At 40.1% G+C, this 26,828-nt stretch overlaps 2 protein-coding genes across 8 annotated transcripts in view; one reads left to right on the top strand and one right to left on the bottom strand.

The window, feature by feature from the left end:
- PTCD2 (pentatricopeptide repeat domain 2) overlaps positions 1–5,605 on the bottom strand; it is a 28,648-nt gene extending 23,043 nt beyond the window's left edge. The window contains exons 1-4 of one of the 4 annotated variants that reach the window (XM_060093026.1): positions 4,129–4,174; positions 2,682–2,830; positions 1,199–1,618; positions 600–729 (exon numbers count right to left, since the gene is read on the bottom strand). Coding sequence is in view for 1 of the 4 variants with exons in the window: in XM_060093024.1 (XP_059949007.1) it covers positions 600–729; positions 4,129–4,221; positions 5,482–5,596 (338 nt within the window). In the remaining 3 variants the exon portion in view is untranslated. Of the gene's footprint in view, positions 1–599; positions 730–1,198; positions 1,619–2,681; positions 2,831–4,128; positions 4,222–5,481 lie in introns of those variants that run through there. The other 3 variants (XM_060093025.1, XM_060093024.1, XM_060093027.1) reach the window with 3 other exon arrangements.
- A 97-nt stretch (positions 5,606–5,702) lies between these two features.
- The window catches only part of MRPS27 (mitochondrial ribosomal protein S27), a 183,657-nt gene continuing 162,531 nt past the window's right edge, over positions 5,703–26,828 (top strand). For all 4 annotated transcript variants that reach the window (XR_009531449.1, XM_060093023.1, XM_060093022.1 and 1 more), the window contains exons 1-4: positions 5,703–5,782; positions 12,232–12,309; positions 24,576–24,646; positions 26,688–26,746. Coding sequence is in view for 3 of the 4 variants with exons in the window: in XM_060093023.1 (XP_059949006.1) it covers positions 5,710–5,782; positions 12,232–12,309; positions 24,576–24,646; positions 26,688–26,746 (281 nt within the window). In the remaining variant the exon portion in view is untranslated. The remainder of the gene's footprint in view (positions 5,783–12,231; positions 12,310–24,575; positions 24,647–26,687; positions 26,747–26,828) is intronic.

Below are 26,828 nucleotides of genomic sequence, written 5' to 3'. Positions count from 1 at the left end.
GACTGTGATTACATATGAGTTCCTTCTGGCATGGGGAAGTCTGATAAGGGATCCGAGACAGTGAATGTAACAGGCTTAAGCCTGTAGCGGGGAGGCTAGTTCGGAGTCCACCGAAGTGATCCAGGTGAGAGGTGTGAGGCCTGAGCTAAGACACTGGTAATGGGGACAGAGAGAGGAAGGCCAGGGATGAGAGACACCGCGGAGCAGACGCAGGAGGAGGGCAAATGAGATCGGGGGGAAAGCATGACAGGTCAGTGTGACGGCAAACACAGCAAGAGGAAGAAATCTGTGTAAGCTGAATGTGAAGACCTTGGGAACGTGTAAGTGGCCTTGGTGAAGAGGTTGGTGATCTCCTGGGGCATGAATTATCTGTTTTTCTATCTTCGGCACCTGGCATGTAGTAGGAACCCAATAAGTGTTTGCCAAATGAATGAATGAATATAAATGTGTGGAGCTCAGGGCAGGCATCTGCACAAGAGATTGGGAAGTCACCAGTTTAGAGGTGAGAGCTGAAATCTTGGAGGTAGATGAGATTGCTCAGGAAAAAGGAGAGAGTAGGAAAAGCCAAAGGCTGGCAGGATTTTAAGGAAATGCCTCACCTGTAAATGACATTTTTAGCCAGCTCCACATCATCCCAGGACTCACACAAATGAAGTAAGGTTCTCAACTCCTCTTTCAAGATGAGCTTACTCTGGGTCAGTTTCTCTTCCAAGTTTCTTAAATAGGTTTCTGGAAGAAAGCACAGTGTGGTGGTCATCACTTAGGCTGCCTCAGACCGTCAGGAGGCTGAGCTCAGGGAGAAGGGGAGGCTAGAACCTGGCACAATGCAAAGAGCCACTGAGAGGGGCTCACAGCCATGCAGCTCCCATCACTGGCTGGTCTTGAGAGCAGAGTGTCAGACGTGGTGTATCCAGCAGCGAATCTGTCACAGGGCACAGGCCCAGACCTCACGCCAGACTTCCCAACACAGAATCTCTGGGAGTAAGAGCACAAGAATGTGCATTTTTGACTACCTGGGTGATGCTTATGCACCGTAAAGTTTGAGAACTAACGTCCCAGAGGCTTAGCCCAAAGAACTGTATCTACAGGTGACCCATGAGAAAAAAAAAATAACTGAGATATCCAAACCATCAATTGGCAGGGCACCTAGCAGGAAAACTGAAAGGAAAATGTGGTCAGCCCACAATGGATTACTCACATGATTCAAGAATACTTCGCGTCTTTTTCACTTGATTCCATTTTACCACTTTTTCATTCCTCCTGGTCCCTCTCTACTCAGTTGTTAGAAAGCATGCCACAGTACTGCATAATGCACAGGGGGTAAAAGAGTCCTCTAAACAGCAGCAAACCCTCTTTTAGTAACAGAATCATTTCAAGGTGATCACGGTCTATGTCCCTTGTCTTGTATCTGATCAACTGTGGAGACAATCAAACACCAACAGGAAACACTGCTTCTTGGCATTAGGAAGGGACTGTATTTTTGGCAGAATGTAGGGTGAGATGCAAGGCAGCCACCAAGCAAACATCTGCTTTCCAGAAGGCAGGGCTGTTCTCAGTATCAGAAGCTGCGAAAGTCTACAGGATTTGTTCCAAGGCCCAGAGCTCCGAAGGAATGCTGCTTAAAGGAATGGCACAATATACATTAAAAACACAAGATCGGGAATCTAAGGCAGACACTGCTCTCGATTTATAAGAAAAGAAGGTCCATTAGGTTTGAATTAATGCAATGGACCCTCCAATCTCTATTTGCAGAATCGTGTAATGGTTAAAGGTTTTAGAGTTGGGAAGACATGGGCTGAAATCTGGGCTCTGCCACTTGCATGCTATGGGGAGATCTGGGGAGGCCTGTCTCTGAGACAAGATTCATGTGTGAAGTGAGGACCATGATACATACCTCATGGGGTCATCCTGAGATAATGTACGTAAAGCACTTAGCACAGAGCCCAGCATGTAGTGACTGCCAGGAGATCATAGACGTATTGTTATTATTTTCATTCCTCTGTCACGAGGATTTATTCTATTAAATATTTCTAAACAATTTCTAACCTAAAAGATTTTAATGGGACGTCTTTACATCTTGTACTTCTTAATACTTAATAAGTCCAAAATTTCAACAGATGTAATTTGTATTTTAAAACAAATCCATCAAAATCAAGTGCTTATCGTATATTACAGTCAGAGGTATCCTTCTTTGTGTGAGAGACACAAGGAAGGATAAGGTACGGTTCCTACCCTGAAAGAGCTTAGCGTCTATTTGAGAAGACAAGATATATTTCTATAAAGCTACCTGAAAATAATGACAGAGTAGGTGACATGTGACAGTATAAACGTAACAGGAGAGAAGAGAAATCAGGGCAGCAGAAACAGACCAGGTCTGGTGGAAGTGGAGAGGTACCAGAGAGGAAGGAAGGGGCTGGGTAGGGGTGGCAAAGCTGAGGGGGTGGGGAACTGTCGGTATGGGAATCAGCATGAGAAAAAGCACAGAACTGGGGGAAAAGGGGGTGAGGGGAGACCATGACTAGATTAACAGGAAATCACACTGGTTCTAGAAAGGGTGATATCCACTGTGGAAGAGCTAGGAAGCTGGAGGGAAGGGGCAAGTTTGTACATGATGTGGTATATAACAGAGTACCATTGCGGGTTCTTATAATGATGAAATGTGGACAGGATTTTATAAATACCTGACAGTGGAGTAGATTGGCACTCATAGTAACTGCCTTTCAGAACATATGCACGACTGTCACAGCCTTAGAAAGACTATGACAACTGGAATAACAACTAGGTAGTGACACGAAGCCCTAACTGCGAACTTCACAGAGCTCCAGACGACCTGGGGTGAGAAGAAAAGACTGAAGTAAAATCTAGATTGAGTCTACTAAAGTGGAGATGAATCTGTTTTCCGTCCCTCTTATCTTCTTGTTCTGTAGGTGGTTTTGTACAACAGCATGACAGCGGACCTGTGAAGGAAGACTGCTTTCTGGAGAGATGAGAAGCAAGGAGTGTTCATTAGGTGCTCACAAACATCTGACAGTGAGAAGGAGGAAAGCTGGAAAAGTAAGTAGGACAAACAAAAGAGTTGTTATTAAAAAAGAGGAGAGCCTTGCTGTGTTTAGAAAGGAATCTGAAGTACTGGGAAAAACTCAACGTGCAGGAGAGGTGGGAATGAATGCAACAAGATTTCTCAGATACTGAAAGGGAATAAGACCTAGGGTGGTGGTGCCATGTTTTTAGCTTTCTACAATAAAAATTTTCAAACATACCTAAAAGTAGAGAGAACAATAAAATCACCTCCCACATGCCCATCACCCAGCCTCAACAGTTATCAATGTTTTGCCGGTTTTTTAAAGAAACCTTTGTTTTAGTCTACTGATTCTTCCAGCACACAGTAGAAAATATGAAAATGCATCATCATTCATTTTTTGTTTCATTTTATATCATTTATCTATAGATATGTATGTGTATACTGGAGATGCAATGCAAATTGTATTTTTTACTGAGGGTGGCATCAAGAAGTCTGAAAGCCAGTCATGTGGAGCAGTTCTTCTCAGACTTTTTTTTTTTTTTTTTTTTTTTTTTGTGGTACGTGGGCCTCTCACTGTTGTGGCCTCTCCCGTTGCGGAGCACAGGCTCCAGACGCGCAGGCTCGGCGGCCATGGCTCATGGGCCCAGCTGCTCCGCGGCACGTGGGATCTTCCCGGACCGGGGCACGAACCCATGTCCCCTGCATTGGCACGCGGACTCTCAACCAGTGCGCCACCAGGGAAGCCCTCAGACTTTATTTTGCAGACAAATTGTCTGGGGCCCGAGATTTGGCATTTCTATCCACCTCTCACTTGCTGCTAATCCTTGAACCTCACTTTGAGTGGCACTGATCTAGAGGACTGGTTGCAGCACTAGTTTTAGTATTTCTCTGGGGTCCTGGGAGAAGGGACAAGAGAAGAGCGGTAGACTCTGCCATAACAGAGTGAGGTGAAAGGGGCATGCAAGGGCAGACTAGGAAACTAAGAATAAATCATCTCAGTTTCTTCTGTGAGATAAGGTCATTGAAGAAGAGACTGAACAGGGATAAAGACAGAGGGAAGTTTAACGACAGATCAATGAAAGAAGTAATGAAATCGATTTGATTACCTTTGGTGCCAGGAAGATTACATGCAACAGCCACCTTCTTATGCTGAAAGTCCTTTAATTTCACAATGTTATCTGTAAGTAGATATCTTTTAGCTAAAAATCAGAGAAGAGAAAGTAAAATCATTTTGACTGTTTCATACTTAGCAAATAACGTATAGAGCTTGACTGTCTCTTTCTAATAACTGATCTTATCTTTGGTTAGTATAAATAACCCACCTAGACAGGTACAAATATAAGTCACCCTGGTGGGGAAAAAAATGTCCAAACTACCAAAGAATGCAAATCCTCCACAAGACAAGTTTTGTCTGTGAGCTAGTGATTAACTGGGTATGGGGATGGGTAGACAGGAATCTGGGATCTGAAAGACAGATAGCAAAACAGGTATATCTAGATTTGGTTTAAACAGGTAGAAGCATATAGGGTAGGGGAAAAAGCTATAGTGTGACCATTGGAATTCCCAGGACTGTCATTTGTGAAATGAGGCGTTATGGCCTCTCAGATTTGGACTCTTGGTATCCTCTAGATACATCAGGAATCACTGACCACAACTTAGCAGAAATGATCAGTTTAGGAAACATCATTTCTTTAGGATGCTCGGCTGTGCATGAACTGGAGCTTGGCCAAAGAATCGTCCAAAACAAAAGCTCTGTGTACTACAATAACAATGTAACAACAAAAATTGCTGATTTCTAGAGAGGCAGTCCAGAGAAGGGGTTACAGTAGGACTGCCTGTGTTCAAACCCTTCCTCTACCAGTTCCCTCTGACCTTGGGCAAATTACTTAGCTTTGCGGTTTCCTCCTCTGTAAATGAAGAATAGTACCTCTCTCACTGGGTGATGTGAGGAGGAAAGGAATGAATGTATGTAAAATGTATTACAGGAAAGCCTGACACAAAGTGTTAAATATTTTATTATCACTCTTCAAATTTAATCATTTTCATAAAGATATTAAGGGATAATTTTACAAATAAAGAAACCTGCTCAGAGTCTTTCAGACTGTTCGCTACAGAGCTGGACTCCTAACTCATAGTCTTTGACCTCCCCTCCCAAACTCTGCAGGACAGTACACCCAAGGCGGAGGGGGTGTTCCCGGGCGCAGCACAGCTCCATTCGAGGGAATACTACAGCCCCCAGGTCAAGAGCCCAGCCCATCTGTCCTTTGATTCCCAGGCACACGGGCGTCCACGACATCCAGAGGCCACCACTGTACCCACGTGCAGAGGGCAAGTGCATGCTCGATTGCTCTAGGCCCCTGAGTGAGGCGCTGTTATTTCTCCAAAGAGATGCCCGCTGAGGTGTAAAGCTCCCTTCTGTCCCATCCCTCCCCTCCTTCACGGCCCAAGGCCGCGGATACCTCCGAGACGGCAGCGGCTGCAGGTGGAGCCCAAGCCTCCCAACCCTGGATACACCAAACTCCGCAGCGCCTGCTGAGGTAGGACTTGCTTCGGAGGCCGAAAGGCAGCCGCCATCCTGTCCCGGGCCGCACCAATTGCGGGAGCCGGGGGGGGGGGGGCGTGGACTGTGCCCAGCCCTTCTTCCGCCCGCAGGCCCCCTACCGGCCATCCCTTTGGTATGCTCCAAGATGGCGGTCCACGTGGTGCGGCGCGGAATCCTCTGGGCGCGGAAAGTGTCGCTGCCTCAGCTCTCCCTGACAGGTTGGTGGCTGCTACCTTCGTGGGGCTGCTTCATTAGGCCCCTGAGAACTCTGTTCCTTGAGTAAAGGGAGCAGTGGGCTTTTAAGGGGAGAGGAAGTGCTTCTGGGATCTAGTTGCTAGAGAAACCCCTGGAGGTGTTCGGTAGCACAGAGAGGGGAGGTAAGGTCTATGACCCATCTCCTTCCCTGAGATAATAGTGTCTGCCTATCCAAAGGTGTGAAGAGCAGAGGAAGTCCTACCATGAGAGCTTTTGCGTATGGTTTGCCGGGTTTGTGTGTGAGGGTGGTCATCTCTTTGCTGCCCGTGAAAAGCCCAAATGTGTCCCCCCGGGGCTATGAAATTTCTCTCCCTGTTGAGTTTCCTTAGAGGGGCGTCACAAACGTTCTCCTCAACACCTGACGTGTGGCCAGACCCTTGGTTTTCACTTGGTGAAGGAATTTCTCAGTACTAATCTCAGTTTACCTGATGACCTTGGGCGCAACTTTTGATTGACTTTTCTTTGCCCAAGTTTTCCGTTCAGACAATAAATGCTAATAGTTACTTTTAAAGTACTTTGATATCCGAATGAGTGACGGCTCACTCAAAGCCTGTTTACAGGACCTGCTGATGAAGACATTGGGAAAAACTTTCTTAATTCACAGAAGCTAAATCCTGACAGATGTATCTGATTATATGATTAAAATACAGTCATCACAACTGATTTTTCCAATGCCTATTATCTCCTCTTTCCAACATACCTCCTCTAGCCCCTGTTAAAAAGCAACACGTACAGTTTTGCCCACACGCCTTTAAATATCAACGTGAAACCTTATAGCTGGCCACCAGAAGTTTTCTGAGAATTAACTGATTGACCTAGCTAATGAAAATGTTTCATGTCACACATTAGGTAAAGTGGTCTGCACAGTACTTGGTACCTCAGTAAGAATTAATTGTTGTAGCTGTTTACTAGCTTGTTTACTTATGTTGTTAGTAATGCTTTTCAATTTAAACAAGACCTTGGATTGTCTGTCAGGGAAAGTATCATAGTTGCTTAGGATATTCGGGGGCAGTCATACTAACAAGGGAATGGAAATTAGATAAAGGTGAATTGAGAGAATTTCCAGTGAGCATTTTGATTGTAGTTTGAAATGGTGAGCTCATGATAGGTTACACCTGTGCTGTTCCATTGTAGTAGCCGGGAGCTACACATGGCTATTTAAATTAGTTTAAATTTAAAAATCCTGTTCTTTAGTCACATTAGCTACATTTTAAGTGCTCAGTAGACACCTGTGGCTAGTGGCTACTGTATTGAACAGTTCAGAATTGAACATCTCCTTCATTACAGAAAGTTATATTGCACAAGCAGGGGGTTAGACCACAGGTGAAAGGAGTCTTGAAATCAGGACCTGAAGGGTATAAGGCAAGTGATATAAGTATGTAGGATAGTACATTATGGACCACTGGGGGTTTGAGAATGCTGATAAGGAGCTTTAAGTCAGCAAAACATCTTGAACCATTACCAGATAAAAGAGGAAAAAAATTGTACAAACTCAGGACGAATCAGTATTTGGAATACTTTGGTGCTTCCACTGATTCTCCCTACAACATAATGGATAAGGGCAACTAAAGTGATCAAGAGGATGAGAGAAAGATTTATTGAGATGAACTGAAAAAGTGACTTCAGTATGTGAAGAGGCTAGAAAGGGAAACTTTTTGGGCACTTACTACATAGTGGACATTAGGCTAGGTACTTAATATGTGCCCTTATTTAAGTTATGATACAGTATTTCCCTGTTTTACATATGAAGAAAGAGCCTCAGAGACCTGGTGTAACTTGCCCACATTTTTATAAAATTTTTTATAGCAAGGCTAGGATTCACACTTAGACTTTGTGACTCTAAAGCCTATCTGTGTTCACAATCACACTGCTTCCCTTTGGATGGAAAACATGTTTGGAGACATTTTACCAAAGGCCAAATTAACTATAAAATAAGTAAGTTTTTAATAAGTATTTACTAAACTTTGAAATTCTGGTCCATGGAGGTATCTTTTCAGAATTAAGCAGGGGAGATACTTGCTTTTTAGTGGATGGTTATCTTAGAATATTGTTGCTCTTAAAGTTGACTGGCTGAAGGGTTAGCAGGTTCAAGAAGGGTATATATATATGCTCTTGGGTGGCATATTCGGAGTGGGATTAAACGGGCTCAGAGATCTAAACTTGTGAGGCTGATAACATCCTATCCCCTTGTTACTTCAATGTTATCTGAGGGTCAACATCATCATCACCTGGGAACTTTTAGAAATGCAGAATCTCTGTTCCCACCCCAGACCTACTGATCAGAATCTGCATTTTATCAAGATTCATATGCACATTAAGGTTTGGGAAGGTGATCTAGATTTTCCATTTTGCCATTGTCCACTTAATGTCCTGTCTGGCTTCATAGAAATTCTTTGGTTTTAACGTTAATATACAGACCCCTCAACTACCATACAGAGATGGGAAAAACTTTAAATGATGTCATTTAAAAGTATCTCAGAAAGATGAATATCCTACTTTAAAAGGTTTACAGATAATGGAATGTCTGTCTATCTGAAGGTGTAGTAATATCCTATTGCTGCTGTAACAAACTACCACAAATTTGGTGGCTTAAGACAATGTAGATTTATTACCTTACTATTCTATAGGTCAGAAGTCTGATACAGAGTCTTTTTGTGTTAAAATCAAGGTGTTGAAAGGGGTGTATTCCCTTTAGGAATCTCTAGGGGTGAATCTGTTTCCCTAGCCTTTTCCATCTTCTGGAGACCACCTGCATTCTTTGGCTCATCGTCCCTTTCTCAAACATCTTCAAATCGAGCAGTGGCAAGTCAGGTCCTTCTTATATACCTCTGTCTTTCATGCATCACACTAACAACCTGTCTCCCTCTTCCACTTTTTAAGGACCTGTGATTATATTGAGCCCACCTGGACTTCCCTGGCAATCTAGTCATTAAGACTCTGCGCTTCCAGTGCAGGGGGCTCGGGTTTGATCCCTGGTTAGGGAACTAAGATCCCACATGCCGTACAGTGTGGCCAAACAAACAAACCCTGAGCCCACCTGGACAACCCAGGACAGCCTTCTCACTTTAAGATCAGCTGATGTGCTGATATATATATATTTTTTTGCGGTACGCGGGCCTCTCACTGTTGTGGCCTCTCCCGTTGCGGAGCACAGGCTCCGGATGCGCGGGCTTAGTGGCCATGGCTCACGGGCCCAGCTGCTCCACGGCATGTGGGATCTTCCCGGACTGGGGCACGAACCTGCGTCCCCTGCATCGGCAGGCGGACTCTCAACCACTGCACCACCAGGGAAGCCCCGGATGTGCTGATCTTAATTCCATCTGTCACCTTAATCCCCCTTTCTCATGTACCCTAATATTCACAGGTTCTGGCGACTCGGACATGGACATCTTTTGGGGGGGGGACGTTATTCTGCCTACCCGACTTGGTAACTCATTCCTATGTTTGTCATTGGTTTCTATTAGGAAGATTTTCCACTGGCCAAATTTAAATTCTTTATCCTTATACCTATTTCCTTTCATTGTATCCTCAGTGGAGATGGAAAATGATTACTGGTTACTTTCTTATAAAGCAAACATTTAAAAGTTCATATATATATGAAAGTTACTGGGCTTATCTTTTGTAAATTTACTAGTTCTGATTTTGTTTTCGGTCATGTGATCCCCTTGAACAACTGCACACAGCATTCTGGCACTCCTGTCTTTCCCCACCATCACCTCCTCTGCTTTTTGTCTCCCAGTTCAAAACTCATGAACATAATTCTAGATAATTGTCTTTTCTGACTTTAGAGCAAGGAGAGCTGATTTCTTATGCTAGAATAAAACATATGCTAGGAGAAGAAACAGAGAATAAGTAAGAGAATGTAATAACAACAAATAGAGAATATTTAAGTCACTGGTATCCTGGAGTATATAGGTTAACAGCCCTCTCCTGAGCTCATGCTCACGTAGAAAAGGACTGCCTTGTTTCCCACAGAAAGGAGAGATCTACCTGGTTTTAGATATTGGAATTCAGTTTACATAGAAATGCTACAGTAAATTATGAATGGGTTATCTGAACTGATTGTTTTGGTTCTATGGCAGACGGTTAGAGCATGCAGAGACCTTAAATTATCACCCGGCCAGTTCCTTCACTTACAACTGCAGGGTCTGAAGTTTTCTACCAGCTGGTAAAACTCAAACTGAATCTCAGGTCTGCTCACTCCTGACCTGGTGTGCAGCTACACACCTAATGTAATGCCATCAATGCCGTTACATTTTGTTCATCCTTCTTGACAGATCTAGGAATGTAACTGACAGTTTATAACATCGTTTGTATGAAAAATGTATTCTAAGTTCCAAACATCTAATCATTTAAAAAAATAATCCATTTGAAATTTAGGCACTTTTTAATAGTTAATATTTTTAAGAAATATCTTAGTTCCCCTTTGAGGCAGTCTTTGGCAGCTTTTAATATTATTGCTTCATTGCTTAGACTTCAAATTTAGACATATTATTCTAGTAAAGGTCTGACCCAACCTCTGCTGAAGGCAAGGGAGGGACTGGTCTTATGTATAAACACAGACATGTTTATATTTGTTTTAGTTGGGAGATGGATAGAGAATAACAATAGCATTCAAATACTGTGCTTAATTGGCTCCCATGCCTTCTAGTTGTGTTTGGTTTATGGTCTGCTATGACCTTCAGGTAATAGTCTGCCATTCATTCCTTTTCAATTTTTTTAAACAGCTTTATTTAGATTTAATTCACATACAATTCACCCATTTAAAGTAGTCAATTTAATGTTGAATGGTTTTTTTTTTGTATATACACAGGGCTGTGCAGCAGCCATCACCACAATCAATTTAGGACATATTCATCACTTCAAAAAAACCCCATACTCATTAGCAGTCACTCCCCATTTCCACCCAGGTTTTTCTGCCTGTCTACCCTCCAGATCTAGGCAACCAATAAGCTGCTTTCTGTCTCTAGATTTGCCGATTGTGGACATTTCATATAAATGGAATGACATAATACGTAGTCTTTTGTGACTGGCTTCTTTTTCCTTAGCATAATATTTTCAAGGTTCATCCATGTTGTAGCATGTATCAGTACTTAATTTCTTTTTATTGCTGAACGATATTCCTTTATAAGAATATACTATTTTGTTTAGCCATTCATAAATTGATGGATATTTGCATTTTTCCTTTTTGGCTATATGAATAATATTGCTACAAACACTTATATACACTTTTTTAGGTGGACATGATTTAATTTCTCTTGGGTACATACCTAGGAGTGGAATTGCTGGGTTACCTGGTCTAACTCCACGTTAACATTTTGCAGAACTGCTGAACTTTTCCAATGCGGCTGCACCATTTTACATTCTCACCAGCAATACATGAGGTTTCTAGTTTCTCTACATCCTTATCAACAGCTGTTATTATCTGCCTTTTTGATTATAGCCATCCTAAGTGGGTGTGAAGTTGTATTTAAATATATTTTGCATTTCCTTAGTGGGAAATGATATTAAACATCTTTCCATGCACTTGTTGGCCATATGTGTGTGTGTGTGTGTATTTATGTGTATGTGTGTATCTGTGTGGTTTTTTTTTAGAAATGTCTGTTAAATCCTTTGCCCATTTTTCTGCTGGGTTGTCTTTTTAAATTTTGAGTTGTAAGAGTTATTTATATATTCTGGGTACAAGTCCCTGATCAGATAAATGGTTTGGAAATATTTCCTCCCATTCTGAGTTATTCTTTCACTTTCTTGATGGTGTCTTTGAAGCTCAAAAGGTTTTAATTTTAGGTTGCCATTCATTCTTTCTCATTAATTCCTTGAGCTCATGTTTATTGAGCATTGCTATATGCCAGTCATTGTGACAGGTGTCATCTTGTGGGTTACACCAGATTTGGCTTTTTAGGTTTCTGCTATTTACCACTAGGATGCTGTGTTCAGGTAAGATATTACTCTTTGCTTTATGTGAAATAAGGGTAAATATGCTGATCCAAGTCAGATGGAAATTTTTTAGGACTAACTAATGATGATAAAGCAGTCTTTTAATGAGTTAAACAGCTGTTCAGCAAATATTTTGGGTTCTAAGAAGGAGTTTTAAGGCTCATCTAGGCTCTATGTTAGTGGAAACAAATGGCTCCTAGTCCTAAAGTAATAGGAACAAAATTAGCAACATTTTTACTCATAACATTATGGTAGAAATTTTAACAGGTTTTCTGCATCTTCTGCTTGTTAGAGGTTGAATGTATGTTGTCATGAACTGAATTGTAAACTGTGTAATATTGGTTACAGTTTCATAATAGATCTTTAAATAATCTAGTAAATGGAAAATATGGCAAAGATATGTTTAACAAAACAGGTATATAAACTGAACTTGTTGTGAAATCATGCCTGTTGAAGTCATTGTCTTTTTCCTCAGGTAAAAGATGCCTGCTTTCTGCAGCATATGTGGACAGCCACAAATGGGAAGCAAGAGAAAAAGAAGATTGTCACCTTGGTAGGTACTTATCGGGCTATTATGTGTGTCATTTCCAGTCACTCCATATATTCATATATTCATATGAGATATATGTGAAATGATGCTTTTATGATAATCCAATTCAGATAAGCACACTTTTAAGCCTTAAAAAGAATTAGACTGTTGTTTCACATGTGGCAAAATCATTTTTTCTTTCCTGCAAATTTCTATTTCATTTTTGCCTTCACAGTTAGTCTCCCTGAGTTATGTAGACAATTATTTTCTTTCTTGTTTTTTTGTTCATTTTCATCATATAGTTACCATGCAGCCTGACTATTTTATCTGCAGAATCAATCTTTACTATGATGGTTGCAAAATGATGGTTTTCCAAATGCATTAATACCTCCACATTTACTAATTATTACTCAGTATTTACTGTAAGCAAGAACCCTTTTTCTCCCATTTCTTTCTCTGTTTATTATCAGTATGATCTTATGGATTCCTCTTTTTTTTTTTCCTTTAATGATTCATTACCATCCTTAGTTATTTTGGTAGTCCAGTTCTCTGAAATTTGGCTAATAGAAGCGTTTCAAGCTGGCTCCCAGTGTTCCATCTTGTACCTTTCTTGCTCTAGCCCTGAAATCAATTACAGTTAGCCCTTAAACAATGGGGGTTAAAGGAGCCCACCCTCAACGCAGTCAAAAATCCACATATAACCTAAAGTTGGTCCTCCGAATAAGTGGTTTCTTCGTAGCCAAGTTTCCGCCCACGGATTCAACCAACTGCGGATCATGCATGTAATCCTGTAGTACGCATTTAGTGAAAGAAATTCATGTATAAGTAGACCTGCACAATTCAAGCCTGTTTTGTTCAAGCGTCAACTGAATTTCTCCAAGGAGCACTGTTTCCTTTTACTAGGGAGTGGTATTTGAAACCAAGATCTGTGCACTAGGTGTCCCCCTTGCTACTATGGAATTTTTGCTTCTTTGCCCATTCAGTGGACAGAGCTAGGAAAAATATGTATACATGTACACATAAACATACATATGTGCACACACATGCGTATAAGCTTACATGTACATAGTTTACAAATTACGAAAAATCATTCTGAAACCTGCAATTCCAGTTCATCTCTACAGAGTTCTTCCTTGCCTTCCTCTAGTCCATGTTTGTATCTCCCTTCATACTGAAAACACTGGCTCCCAACAGGGACAGTGTTTTGATATGTCCATCAGTCTAGGCATTGCAAGTCATGTAATTTTCCTGTCTGCTACCCAGTAAGTGCCAGTAATGCCCTGCAGTCATTTAGACAGTCAAAAAGATACCCCTATATCTTCTAAAATGCCCTTGAGGGCCCTTTGGTACTCCTTTTGGGAACCACTGTTATAGTGATGAAAGCATAATGGGCTCAGTTAATTATATTGCAGAGCTCATTCTGATGTGCCATATGTGAATTATAAGAAAAGTACTATGGAAGTGCAGAAACGAGAACGAAGAATTTCATATAAGCTATTGTTAACACTTTCCTAGGTATGAAGGGAAAATTAGGGAACAAGACCATTATATTTGGTGCCTTGGTATGGGTCATCTCGGTTATCCGGAGACAAACCTAGGGAAAACTGTCATGGATTCCTGAGTGAGCAGATGCTGTTTGCCAAAGAATGAGCATAATATTCTGCAATGAATAAATATCACATGGAGGTAACTGTCTCCTCTCTGTTAAGATGAATGTACTTAGAAAAGCAGTATGTACCAGCTACCATTTACTGAATACCACCCTGCCAGTAATCCTCTCTGTACACCCTGAGCCCCTATCGAGTCAGTTGATTTTTTCCCCATCCTATATTCTTACAGCACTTTGTACCTTCATTATGCAGTGTGATGTGGTGAAGAGTTTGCACTTGGAGAGGAAGACAGCTGGGTGTGAACCCCAGCTCTGCCAGCTTTCAGAAACTGTGCCTTAACTCGGTTCCTATATCTATAAATTAGGGATGATAATGCCCGCCCAAGGTAATACCCTGACATATAGTAGGTGCTCCAGAAATATGTGAAAGGAACAAGTCCCTAGGCCCCTTGATTTTACTCATATATAAAACATTAGATTGTGAGGTGAGATGAGGTTTTGAAACTCAAACTGCTTGGAAGAAAAAGAGGCTGTTAGAGACAGTATTTTTTTTTCTGCTGTGTAAGAGAATGTAATTAAAACTTGCGTTCATACGTGATATTACTGCATGTTTTCCCTAATTCTTATTTGAGGCTTTGGGCTCGGGTATGGGCCCGGAGAATCAGGTAGTACGCCTGGGGCTACATGCCGATGATCGGGCAGTAGATGGCAGTGTGGCCACTGCGGAGACGCGCGCAGCCCGTGGAGCCCGGCGTTTGGGCGCTGGCTTTGGGAAGCCTCTCCGCGCGCGTGCGCGGAGGGCTGCCCTCGGCATGTGGAGCAATGTGATTGGGCTCTGTGATCTGGTGCGGGCTTGCTGATTGGAGGAGGGAGGAGGGGGCGACATGAGGCTTTTACTCAGCGCGTCCCCATTGGAGGGCGTGGAGTGGGGTGGAGTGGATCGCGGCTCGGGAGGGACGGTGCCTGGATATGGGCGTGGGCGTGGGCGTGGGCTTCGGCTTCCCTGGTCTGAAGTGGTTTTGCCTCCATGCCGAATACTGCGGAGGAGACCTGCTGGGTTCTCTCGGATGGTCGTGCTGCTGTGGTGCCTCCTCTGTTCAGTCTCATTAATGGTTTTCTGTTAGAGCCTTGGGGGAGGGCTGATGGGTATCTACCCAGCTCCCCGTCTGAGAGTAATTTATTACTACGGAGGTCTAGATTAACACCACGAGTGCCATATACGTACGCTGCAGTCTAGAGGGCAAGCAGGCCATGAATGCAGGCTGGGTCCTCTGACGTAAAAGTCAAAAGGCAGCTTTTGTTCACTGCTAGCTGTGTGCCCCGGGTCTGTGCTAAGCACTTTCACACACACTGTTCCGTTTAATGCTCCACAACAGCGGCCGAGGCAGCTGCTATTTCCCTTAAGAGATGGGAAAAATGAGACCAGATCCCAGCATTTGCTTAGGGCCATACAGTATCCTCTTGCCTTTCTGCTCACGAAACTTTCTTAGTGATTGCTGTAGTACCTGTAACTCTACCTTAGTGTCTTCTCTTGCATTGAAGTAGTGGATCTCTTGCTTTTAAAAAATATTTTTTGATTGCAGTATAATATACTGAAAAGTGCACAAATCATAATGCACAGATTGATGAATTATCACAAAGTAAACAAACCTGTGTAATAGAAGGTTCCTACCACTCCAGAAGCCCTTATTGTGGCTCCCATTACCCTCTTTAAAGGTAACCATTATTCTGACTTCTAGCACTGTAGGTTATTTTTTTTTTTATGTTTTATAATGGAAAATGTAAAACATACAAAAGTAGAGTGAATGGTATAAGGAATCTTCTTTACCCATCACCTGGCTTCAACAATTATCAGCTTCTGGCCAATCTTCATCTCTACTTCTACTTATTTCCCCATCCTGATCCTTTGGATGATTTTGAGGCAGATCACAGACAGTATATCATTTTACCCATAAATATTTCAGTATATACCTCTAAAAGATAAGGATATTTTTAATACCATTATCACATCTAAAATATTAGTAATCATTTAAATATGAAATATCAAGTCAGTGTTCAAATTTCCCTTATACTCTGGTAAATTTTTTTTAATGGTTATGCACATAAGGTCCATACAGTGCAGTTGCTTATGTTCCCCTCTTATCTTGCCTCTTTTTAAATCTTTTTTATGGAAACATACAAAGGTAGAGAGAGTAGTATAATGAACCCCCATGGTCTGTCACCCAGCTTCAATGGTTATCAATTCCCTGCCAGTCTTGTTTCATCAAACCCTACCCCATCACCAGATTACATTTTAACAAATTCTTGTTATCTGATCATTTTATGTATATTTTGATACGTATCTCTATAGGTAAGGATTTTTTAAAAACATAACTATACCATTCTCATACCTAAAAATTAGTAATTCCTTAACATCATTAAATATTTCCTCAGTGTTCACATTTCCTCAAATGTCTTATAAATTTCTTTTTAATTTACAGTTTGTTGAAATGGGATCCGGATAAAGTCCATACATTGTAATGTGTTGAGGTGATTTTAATCTATAGGTTTCTCTTTCTGTCTTGGCAGTCTATTTGTTGAAGAAAACAGGTCTCTTTTGTCTTGTAGTTTCCCACATTCTAGATTTGCTGTTTTCATCCTTATGGTGGTGTTTAACATGTTGCTCTACCTTCCATATGTCCTATAAAACTGGCAGTTAGAGAGGAATCCTTGATCAGATTCAGGGGTTTTTTTGGGGGGATTTTTTTGGCATGAGTACTTCATAGGAAGTGTTGTTTACTGTTGTCAAGAGGCACAGAGCATTTGGTTGTCACTGTGATGTTAAAAGACCATTCGTGATCATTGCTTAGATCCATTTTTTCATTAGGAGCTGCAAAATGTTGCTATTTTAATTCTATCATTTCTCTCATTAATTACCCTGAAAATTTTTGTGAAAGAATTTCCTTTCATCAGCGGTTCAGTTATCCTGAGTTATAGTTTGTATGGAAGAGGCAGCTTCGAAAATAATAAATTGACCTCCTACCGTCCTCCAAAGGTTATCAGTGAGGGTTTTAATTTTTTTTTTCTAATATTGTGAACTCATGGACTTAACTATTCCAGACATTTTAATTCATTGCAGTTGATATTTTATTGAAAGAGCCATAGTTCTCCAGCTAGGCTTTGTAGAGCCCTGGGAATTCTTGAGCTTTCCAACTCAAATCAGAAGATTTCAATTTTAGACTGTTTATGTACTGGGCTTCCCTTTGGTTAAAATAAACACTGAATTAAAGCATTGTCTCTGAAATTCCTGCATTAGCCATGCAGATCTACTGGAGAGATACAGGGTGAAAGTTAGCAGCATTAGCCAGTTAGCAGCTGTTACAGATTAGGGCCCACAGTGAATAGGATTCAGGAGAAAACCATTCTGGGGAACTGGGTAGGGTGCTGGTAGGAAGGCAGGCCTCATGGGGGAAGTTCCTTGTGTTCCATGTGAAGTTTGCTTGGGTTACCCTGCCAGGGGCAAGGGACTAGGTGACTTGAACTAAATTGGTTCCTGAGCCCTACTGAATTAAATATTTTATTTCTGATTTTTCATTTAATAAATAATCATAAAGTAAGGGATACCTTTCAGTTTTAGTTACTGCTTTTTTGTTTCTTTTTTTTTTGCATTGAGGTTGAAACAGCACTGTGGTCATCTTTCATTAGCTGGACACTTATTAGCTGAGGTTTAGTTTTACTGTGTCATTTCAGCTGTGGAGGCCTTTGGCTTGTTGCAGTAGTTTTTCAAATCCTGCTCTTGAAGCTTGATGGAGATTTTCTGAGGCCTGCTTTCCTATTTGCATGTCTGTGACATGTATTCATTCACTAGGCTTCATATTTACTGTCTGCTGGCAGTTCTAGAGATGGGTCTGGCCTGTGCACATCCTCCTCCTTTAGTCTTAGTATATATGTATATGAAGCTTGCCTTCACATTTTTTTCTTTATTATTTTAAAGCTTCTGGTGACAGAAAGACAAATAGAAGGAAAGCTAAATATCTATATTCAAATGGTTCTCAGGTTAATTTTTCCTAATTCCTTCTGTTATTTCCATACATGTTATAGGTCATCTATCCCTGAAACAAAAACAGAGTTTTAGCCTGTGTTTTCCAGATCACTTCTTCTAGGAAGTACAGTAATAACTTGTATCTAGTTCTTAAAGAATTACATAAATTAGGTGAGGTACTCATATGCCCAGAAAGAACTTAGTGTTGACTGAATGGGTAACAGTGATGTACAGTTACATAGAAATCATGAAAAACTGAAACCATCTAATAATAATTTCTCACCTAAAGCTCCCAGGGTTCAATAGAGGATCCATCGTGCCTTCAGAGAACTTCCTCATCATAACTTTGACCCAGAGACCACCCTCCTTTATAAGAGGCTTCTTTCCTAGCACATCTCTACTATAGATTTTGTGATCATTGAGGAGATTATCATTTTCTTTCTCAGAATTTTATATACTTTGAAGCTGTGTTACTTTGGTGCACACCAATTATCTTCCTGGAACAATGAATTTTTGGTCATTATGTAATGACCCACCTAATCTGAAAAACGAATTCTTTTTGCTTTAAATCTATTGTGTCTGATATTAATATAGCTATAACAGCTTTCTTTAGGCTACTTTTTGCTTAGTACATTTTTCATACAGTTATTTTCAACTCTTCATGTGTTCATATGATTTATATAGCTGGATTATGTATTTTTAAAACCAATCTGGCAATCTTTGTCTTTGTGACTGGAAAGTTTAGTTTATTTCCAGTGTCATTTTATGGTTGTTGATTTATTTGGATTTGTTTCTACCATAGTTAGTGATTTGTCCCATCTTTCTTTATTCTTTCTTTTGTATCTTCTTTTGGATTGGTTGTGGTGTTTTTTTTTTTTTTTTTTTTTTTTAATTTATGGCTGTGTTGGGTCTTCATCTCTGTGCGAGGGCTTTCTCCAGTTGCGGCAAGCTGGGGCCACTCCTCATCGCGGTGCGCGGACCTCTCACCGTTGCGGCCTCTCCTGTTGCGGAGCACAGGCTCCAGACACGCAGGCTGCCTCAGTAATTGTGGCTCACGGGCCTAGTTGCTCCGCGGCATGTGGGATCCTCCCAGACCAGGGCCTGAACCCGTGTTCCCTGCATTGGCAGGCGGACTCTCAACGACTGCGCCACCAGGGAAGCCCGGTTGTGGTGTTTTTGTTTTTTACATTTCCTCCCCCTCTAGACATTGTATCCTCTATTTCTACTCTTGCAGAATGGTGGGTTTTACCATTCTAAGTCTACATCTTTTAGATGGTTGCTGCATAACTTCTAGCATGCATACTTACCTTAAATTCTAGTGTTATTCACGCTCTGCTGTCCTTTAGTCCAGTCACATAACCCCCAACCATGTGTTATTGTCTAATATTAAAGTTTTATCCTTTAAAACACACATACACACATAAGACATTATTATTTTAAACAACTTCCCCCCAAATTGAATTAATTTTATTTACTTACCATTCCTTCTAGCATTTCAAGTCTTCTTTAAGGGATCATCTTCCTTCTTCCAAAAATACGTCTTCTAAAAAACACAACTTGTAAAAAGTTCCTTTAGTGAGTATTTGTTGCTAATAAATTCTTTCAGTTTTTTAGTGTTTTTATTTTTCTGTTAATCTTAAAAGATAATTTTGCTAGATATGTAATTCTATTTTGATTGTATTTACTCCCAACATGTTATTCTACTGTTTTCTGTTGTTTCTAGTGAGAAAACACCTGTTGGTATAGTTGTTTTTCCTTTGTAAGTAATCTATCTTTACTTTCTGGCTACTTTTAAAGTCCTCTTATTCTTCAGTTTAAGTGTAATGTATCATGGTGTGGGCTTAATTTTACTTAATTGACTTGAGATTTTTTGTGTTTCCTGAATCTGAAAATGGATATCTTTTATCAGTTCTAAAAAATGCTTAGCAATTAGCTCATCATATATCACCTCTCCCCATTCTCTTTATTAACTTCTTTGGGAAATTCAATTAAATGTATTTTAGACCTCGCGATTCTATTTTCTATATCTCTTAACTCCTTTTTTATACTTTTCATTTTTATCTATCTTTGCTGCAGTCTTCTAGTTTCTTGTAATTTCTTTTAGATCTTTTAGGTTGCTAATTCTCACCTCACCTGTGTCTTACCTGCTCTTTAACTTATTCATCGAATTTCTTTTTTACAGCTTTCTTGACGTATTATTTACATAGAATATACCGCACATAATTCAAGTGTACAGTTTGACAGGTCTTGACATATGTACGTGTGTATAGTCCATGAAATCATTACTACAATCAAGCATATCTGTCACCCACCCCCCACATGTTCTCCTACTTCTTTGTAGTCCTTTCCTCTTCTTCCTGCCCACCTTCCCACATTCCCAGGAAACCTCTGATATTTTCTGTCATCATAGATTAGTATGTATTTTCTACAATTTTATGTAGTAAAATCAACTCTTTAAACAACTTAAAACATAGTTCTTAAGTTGGTGTATCTTGTATGACATAGGAAGTATAATTAGGGCCTCAGAGGTGTGAGGGCTGACTTTGTGGTTTAGAATCCTCAGGGGACGATGTCCTTGCTGTTTTCCCTTTGCAGGGTGCATTACTTTCTAGTTCACCTTCACTGCAGGTGTAGCCTTAGGCAGCTCTGGCTTTACCTAGGATCTCTGAAACAGCCTCCTGCCTTACAGAGGCCTTGGTTCTATCCTCTGTTCCCTGTAAGTCATTAAAACCACAGCTCTGTGTCCCTGCGGACCTGCAGATGCTCTCAGGTGACTGCTACCCTTAGTAGTCCCTTAAACACTCAAGGTTTGTGCTCCCATCCTGCCTTTAGCCGCTGACAATTACATCTATCTTCTTGAAAGCTCAGTCATATATTTGAAATTTTTTTTAACATTTTATTTAGGTGTTTTGTTTTTATAGTAGGGGGAATTTTTTAAAGGCTATTTAGTCCACCTTATTGCTGAGGTGGAATTCAGTTTAATATCATCTTCGAACTTAGGAGCAACATCCTTTTTGTGTTCCCTCTGTGGTAGTTCTCAAACTAACTCACTCGAGTGCTTGCCAGGCTACATCACAATTTCCTGGGGCTTTTATTTAAAAATTGGTGTTTCTGTGGTCTCACTTCAAACCTATGGAATTAGAATCGCCCTCTGGTTGTGAAGCCTAGGAATCTGACGTTTTAAAGTCTTAAAGCCTCTTAGGGGTTCAGATCCTCAACCAGGATTACACTCCTATACTTCGAATAGTGCGGGGTCCTCAGGAAAATCCTTTATATCCTTAGATTATCAATGGTATTGTTTTCTTCAAACAAAAAGAACATTTTTATACTAGTATACATTTCATTTTCTGGACATACTTCCACATTGTCTCTACAGCTTTAAGTTTTGTAAATGAAGAATTCAATGAGGAATTCAAATTTCAGATCCATTTTCCTTTATAGTCTTTGTTGACCCCAACCGTCCACTGCAATGTGTATTCCTGAGGAGCTGAGTGACAGGCAAGAAAGCATCTTCTTCGGCACATCCCTTTGAATAAAACCTGGGCATCTGCTGGCCCCTCACGGAAACATGAAGAGTGATTTTGACTGTTGAAACCATGGTCCAGAAGCCTGTGGCACTGGCCCTCTGCAGGCTGCAGCTGCCCCAGCTTTCGTGGCCATCCCTGCTCCCCGTGGTTTTCTGCCTCAGTCATCACGCTAGTGCTGTCATGTGAGGTGATTGGTTGCATATTATATTTAGCAGCAAACCTTTCTCTGACGTATAATATGCAAATATTATTCATCAGATGCTGGCTCTGCAGCTGTTGCCTTTTTTGAGGCCCCAGCCGATTTTACTTGACGGAGGATATCTTGTTGTAAAAGATTAGAATGGAATCTTGACTTATCACACTACAGAAGCCCGCTCAATCCAGTGTTTTGTTATATGCTGTGTACTATATGAAACCCATGAGGAAATGGAGGTCATTTTAATTAGGCCAGTAGATCCTGATCCTGCATGTTTTAGTTCAAATTTAAATTTTGAGTAAAGGGTTAGTTGATTCTTTATGTTGCCTATCAACACAAGAGCCTCTAGTATGAAGAGATCATAAAGATTTGGTATCATGGGAATGCTGTTTAATATCATTCTGTGAGCAGTTAGATTTAACAATATTAATTTACCTTAGTATGAAGAGGTTTTAGGGACTTCTTTGTATATGTGTATTTGTGTTTTAAAATTTTTAAATCACATGGTACCAACCCCTTTAAGACAGTCATAAGAAAAGTAATTACTTTTACATCATATCAGGTTTTAGTGGTTTTGCAAAGTTCCTTTCCCCTAGTAGCTACTGAGTCATTGAGAGCATTATCCCAGGGAAAGAAAAGAGAAAAATATCTGTTAAGTGCACAGCAATAGGTCTTTAACAAATACTTGTCAATTGATTACCTGTTGCCGTTTTGCTAAATACTAATTTCTTCCACCAGGGAGTAAAAAAAAACCTTGGAACTCCAGTTAGAGTTGACCCATGAACAATATGGATTTGAACTTTGTGGGTCCACTTATATGTGGATTTTTTTCCACACAGCACTACATGATGCACTTAGTTGAATCCGCGGATGCGGAGAGCCTGCTATGGAACTTGAGCATCTGTGGATTTTGGTATCCACAGTGGGTCCTGGAACCAATCCCACGTGGACACCAAGAGATAACTGCATTTCTTTTTCCTTCTTCCCTCTCTTTCTCCCCCCCCCGCCTTGCTTTATTCCTTTTATTTATTTCTTTAGACATTTATTGAGTGCCTTTTATAGAACTTTTCTAGGAACTGAGAATATATCAGTGAATTAAGTCCTTGCCTTCATGGTTTTTACTTCTAAGTGTAAAAGAGAAAAAACAAAAAGCCAAACACAGACCAGCGTATGTAGACATTTATAGATCATAGAAAATATTTTGGATTTTATTCCAAGTGTGATAGGTAGCTATTGGCTGGTTGAGAAAAGAAAATGACAGGATCTGATTTATTTATATATATATATTTATATTTCAGATCTAGAGCGTATATGATTTGCTGACATATGGTTACAGAGAGTGAGAAAGAATGGGATCAGGGATGACGCCTTAGTTTTTGGCCTGAGTAAGCCAGTTAACGTAGGGGCCATTTACTGAGATGGGAAAGGTTTGGAGAAAAGCAGGTTTGGAGTGGAAGGTTGGAGAATTAAGAGGACATATAATGTTAAGAGACCTATTAGACGCCCACATAGAGGTGTCATCCATGTAGTTGGAAATACAAGTTTGGAGTCACAAGAAGAAGTCAGGGTAGGCATATTATGTGTGGAGTCAGTAGTCTGTAGATGATGATTAAAGCTATGGGAGGGAGAGAATGAGATACCCAGAGACCGAGCAGATGGTGAAGAGTCTGCTCCTCAGACTTAGGGCACGTCAACATCAAGAAGTCAAGAAGAGGAGATCCTGCAAAGGAACCCAAGAAAGAGAGAAAAGAGCATCTCATGAAGAACAGGATGCTCAACTATACTAATTGTTAGTGAGAGGTGAGGTAAGATGAGGATGAAGAATTAACTACTGGATTTAACAAAGTAGAGGTGGTCTTTGGTGTCAGTAGAGTGATGGAAACCAAAATGCGATTTGAGTCAGTTCAAGGGAGGATGGAACTAAGGAAGTGGTGACAGTTGTACTGGGGGTGACTCTGATGTGGAGTCTTGCTCCTGACGGGAGCAGAGTAAAGGAGAAGTGGCTGGAGGGAGATAGGAGGTCAAAGGAAATCTTTGTCATTTTTGTTTTTTGTTTGTTTAATAAAGTTCATTCTTTGTTTAAAAAAAAAATAAGAGGCAGGGTATATGGATACAGATGCTGGTAGCCTGGTAGACCTGATGGTAGGAGGATAAAGTTCCCATGATTGCTTCTATTTTATACTTAGGGAAATAAGACACAAAATCATGAGCTGAGAGTGAGAGTGAGCAGAGAAGGGGGAAGACACACATTTTAAGTTCTAGAAACAATGAGAAGGTATGAAATAATTATTTTGAAGAGTATGTTGCCTGTTATTCCAGGTCTTTTTAGACTCTGAGATGACAGTGTAATTTTAGGAATACCAAGTATTTGTATGGATGTTCTGGTAAAAGGAATCAGAGTAGGAATAGTTCAGGCTGAAAATCATTAATTATAACCAGAATGCCTGGCCCCTGTGATTCGTTCAGGGAATGTATAAAAGTAATTTAATAAGTTCCAACTTAAAACATTTTTGAACAGCTAATATATTTACCTGGTTCAAAATGCAAAAGGAAAAAATGTGTAAGCGATGAAGAGTTCCCTTTTCTTGCCCCCCCACCATCTTGGCCCTCCTTTCCCTGGAGTCTGTCAATAATAACACTTTCTTGTGTCTCCTTCCAGAGGTATTTTACTGATCCATTTTTTTAAAGCTAAATCTATGCTAGGACTTTTAAAATAATGCTTTCTGCAATCAAGTAAATACTTAAAAAATTATACTAATATTTCTCTATCCTCTTTAATTTATATAAAAATAATTTCAGAAAAGAGCAAGAAAGAGCATCTGTTTTAATACTGATTTCATAATGTTGACAGCCATCTGGCAGGAGTTGTATCTGTTAGATTTTTCTTAAGAAATATGTATATTTAACAAGGTTCTTTTTTCTTCTTTGTCTTCACAGCTGATCTGGCATCTTTAATGGATAAAACATATGAGAGAAAGCTGCCCGTTAGTTCTTTAACAATATCACGGGTAAGAAAACTTAAATATAAAGAAAGAGAAAGAAGGCAAGAAAGCCACTTAATATACATGAGGCTCTGTAAAGACTATCTTTCATAGGATATATTTTTCCAGAGTATGGTATGTTTTTGTAGTTGCTAATAGATATTTTATGATGAAGTAGCAAATTTCTTTGACTGAAATAAAAGGTAATAAATTTATCAGTCTCCAGTGTCAGTGATTACTGTTGTGTATCTGGTTTATTTTAATTTTTCCAGGATTTGGTATCATGATTTTTTTTTAAGTTGATACACCCTTCAAAGTGATAGTATTTACTTGTTAATATTGGAAGTAATTTTGGTACTTGAGAAAGTTTATAAAAGAATGGATATTAATGTTAATGTTAAACTGCTACAGAGCAATGGATGGGAGAATAATATTAGGCTAGGAGTCAGGAATAGGACTTGAGAGTAACCATTACTGATCACCTTCTATGCCAGCTGTTGTACTAGTTTCTTAACTTAGATTATCTTGCTGTTCTCATAGCGGCCATATGAGGTAAGCATTGTTATCTCCATTTTGCATGTAAGACTCAGAATGCTTGATGACTTTCCCAAGTTCACACAATTCATAGGTGGAAAAATTGGGCTTCAAACCCAGATCTCTGTGACATTGAAGTTCTTTTCTGTTGCCTCCCTTAAATAGATCTTACCTTGTCTTAATGAATTTGCTTTATGACATTGGGCAAGTGGGCCCCTCTCAGTTTCCTCATATTCAGTATGGGGACAATAGTATTTTCCTCATAGGGCTGATGTGATGCTAAATTGAGATCTTAGATGTGAAAACTCTTTGTAGAAATTAATGGCACCATAAAATTCAAGAGACTTAAATCTAAGAGAAGAAAAGTAGAGAAACCATCATCCTTTTTAGTCTGAATCCTTTCTTTCTCCTTGATATTTTCCTTTTAGTAGGGGAACCATTTAGCTAGGTTATATCCTAAATTTTATAGACTTATCATTTTCATATTGGAGGGGAACTGAAAGACCACTGGTTCATCCCTTACATGATGTATAAAATCTCTGTATGCCATAATGCCTGGTGTTTGTTTAGGCAGCACTTCAGAGTTTAAAGAGCTTTCATGTACACTTTCTCGTTGGGGCCTCGTCCTCTTCAGTGCAGGTGCCTTTATTCTGTTTATGCAGATGGAGCAACTAAGTTCCAGAGGGGCTGTGCCATCTGTTTATGCCACACAGCATGCAATCAGGAGAGCTAGTTCTCAACTTCAGGTCCTGTGTTTGAACCATATTTTATCTGCCCCTTAATGAGATTTCTAAATCAAGTCCGTAAGTCCTAAAAAGGGGGAGATCCATTAAGTCTCCCGCTCTTTACTTTTCTCTCCCTCTTCCCGAGGTTTTAATTATATTCACTACATCCATTATCTCCTACTTCACCCTTTTTGCCTCTGAGTCTTTACTTTAGAGTAGAATTCCTCCTTAGAAGAGTCTTTTCTGTTTGTTTCTCTGGTTTAGAGTTGAGCACACTGAAGGAGTTTGTGGTTCGAGGGGAGACTTTGCTGGTAGAAGAATCACAGGTTGACTGGTCTGTAGCAGAACCAAATCAGATAGGAAAAATGGTTATAAGACTGAGTTCTCTAAATTTAGATTTTTCCTCTCTTGGGCCATGTTTTTTCAGCCATTAGAGTCTTCATCCTTTCAACTATGTGTTCCCATGTATTTGGAGTTTGGAACATAGAGAAAATATCAGGGTTTAAAGTTAATGGGAAATACCAGTGACTAATTATAAATACACTAAGAGGAGCTCTCTTGTTCTGAGCAAGGTTAACGTTTAGTTTTTAAACAGTTTTTCTAACCAAGGTTGTTCTACATATAGAAAAAGAGAGGCCATTGTAGATTATTTGTTGGCATTAACATAGAGTGGTTTTGAGGATGGAGCCGCACTACATGAACACTGTTCTAATAAAATGGGTGTTTTATTTTTAAGGTCAGTGTGTGACTTAGGCTCAATATATGGCATAATTTATATTCCACCAAAGGTTTCTTTTTTTGTCTTTTAGTTTGTGGACAACATTTCATCTCGAGAAGAGATAGACCATGCAGAGTATTACCTGTACAAGTAAGTTTTCCATTTCATTTGACTATATATTCTCTTGTTTCACATCCTTTTTTAACACAAAAGGTGGTAAGTACTGTATATG

This window comes from Mesoplodon densirostris, chromosome 3, assembly GCF_025265405.1.
Source record: "Mesoplodon densirostris isolate mMesDen1 chromosome 3, mMesDen1 primary haplotype, whole genome shotgun sequence".
Taxonomy (NCBI): Eukaryota; Metazoa; Chordata; class Mammalia; order Artiodactyla; family Ziphiidae; genus Mesoplodon; species Mesoplodon densirostris.
This window is presented reverse-complemented; position numbering and strand designations above follow the sequence as displayed.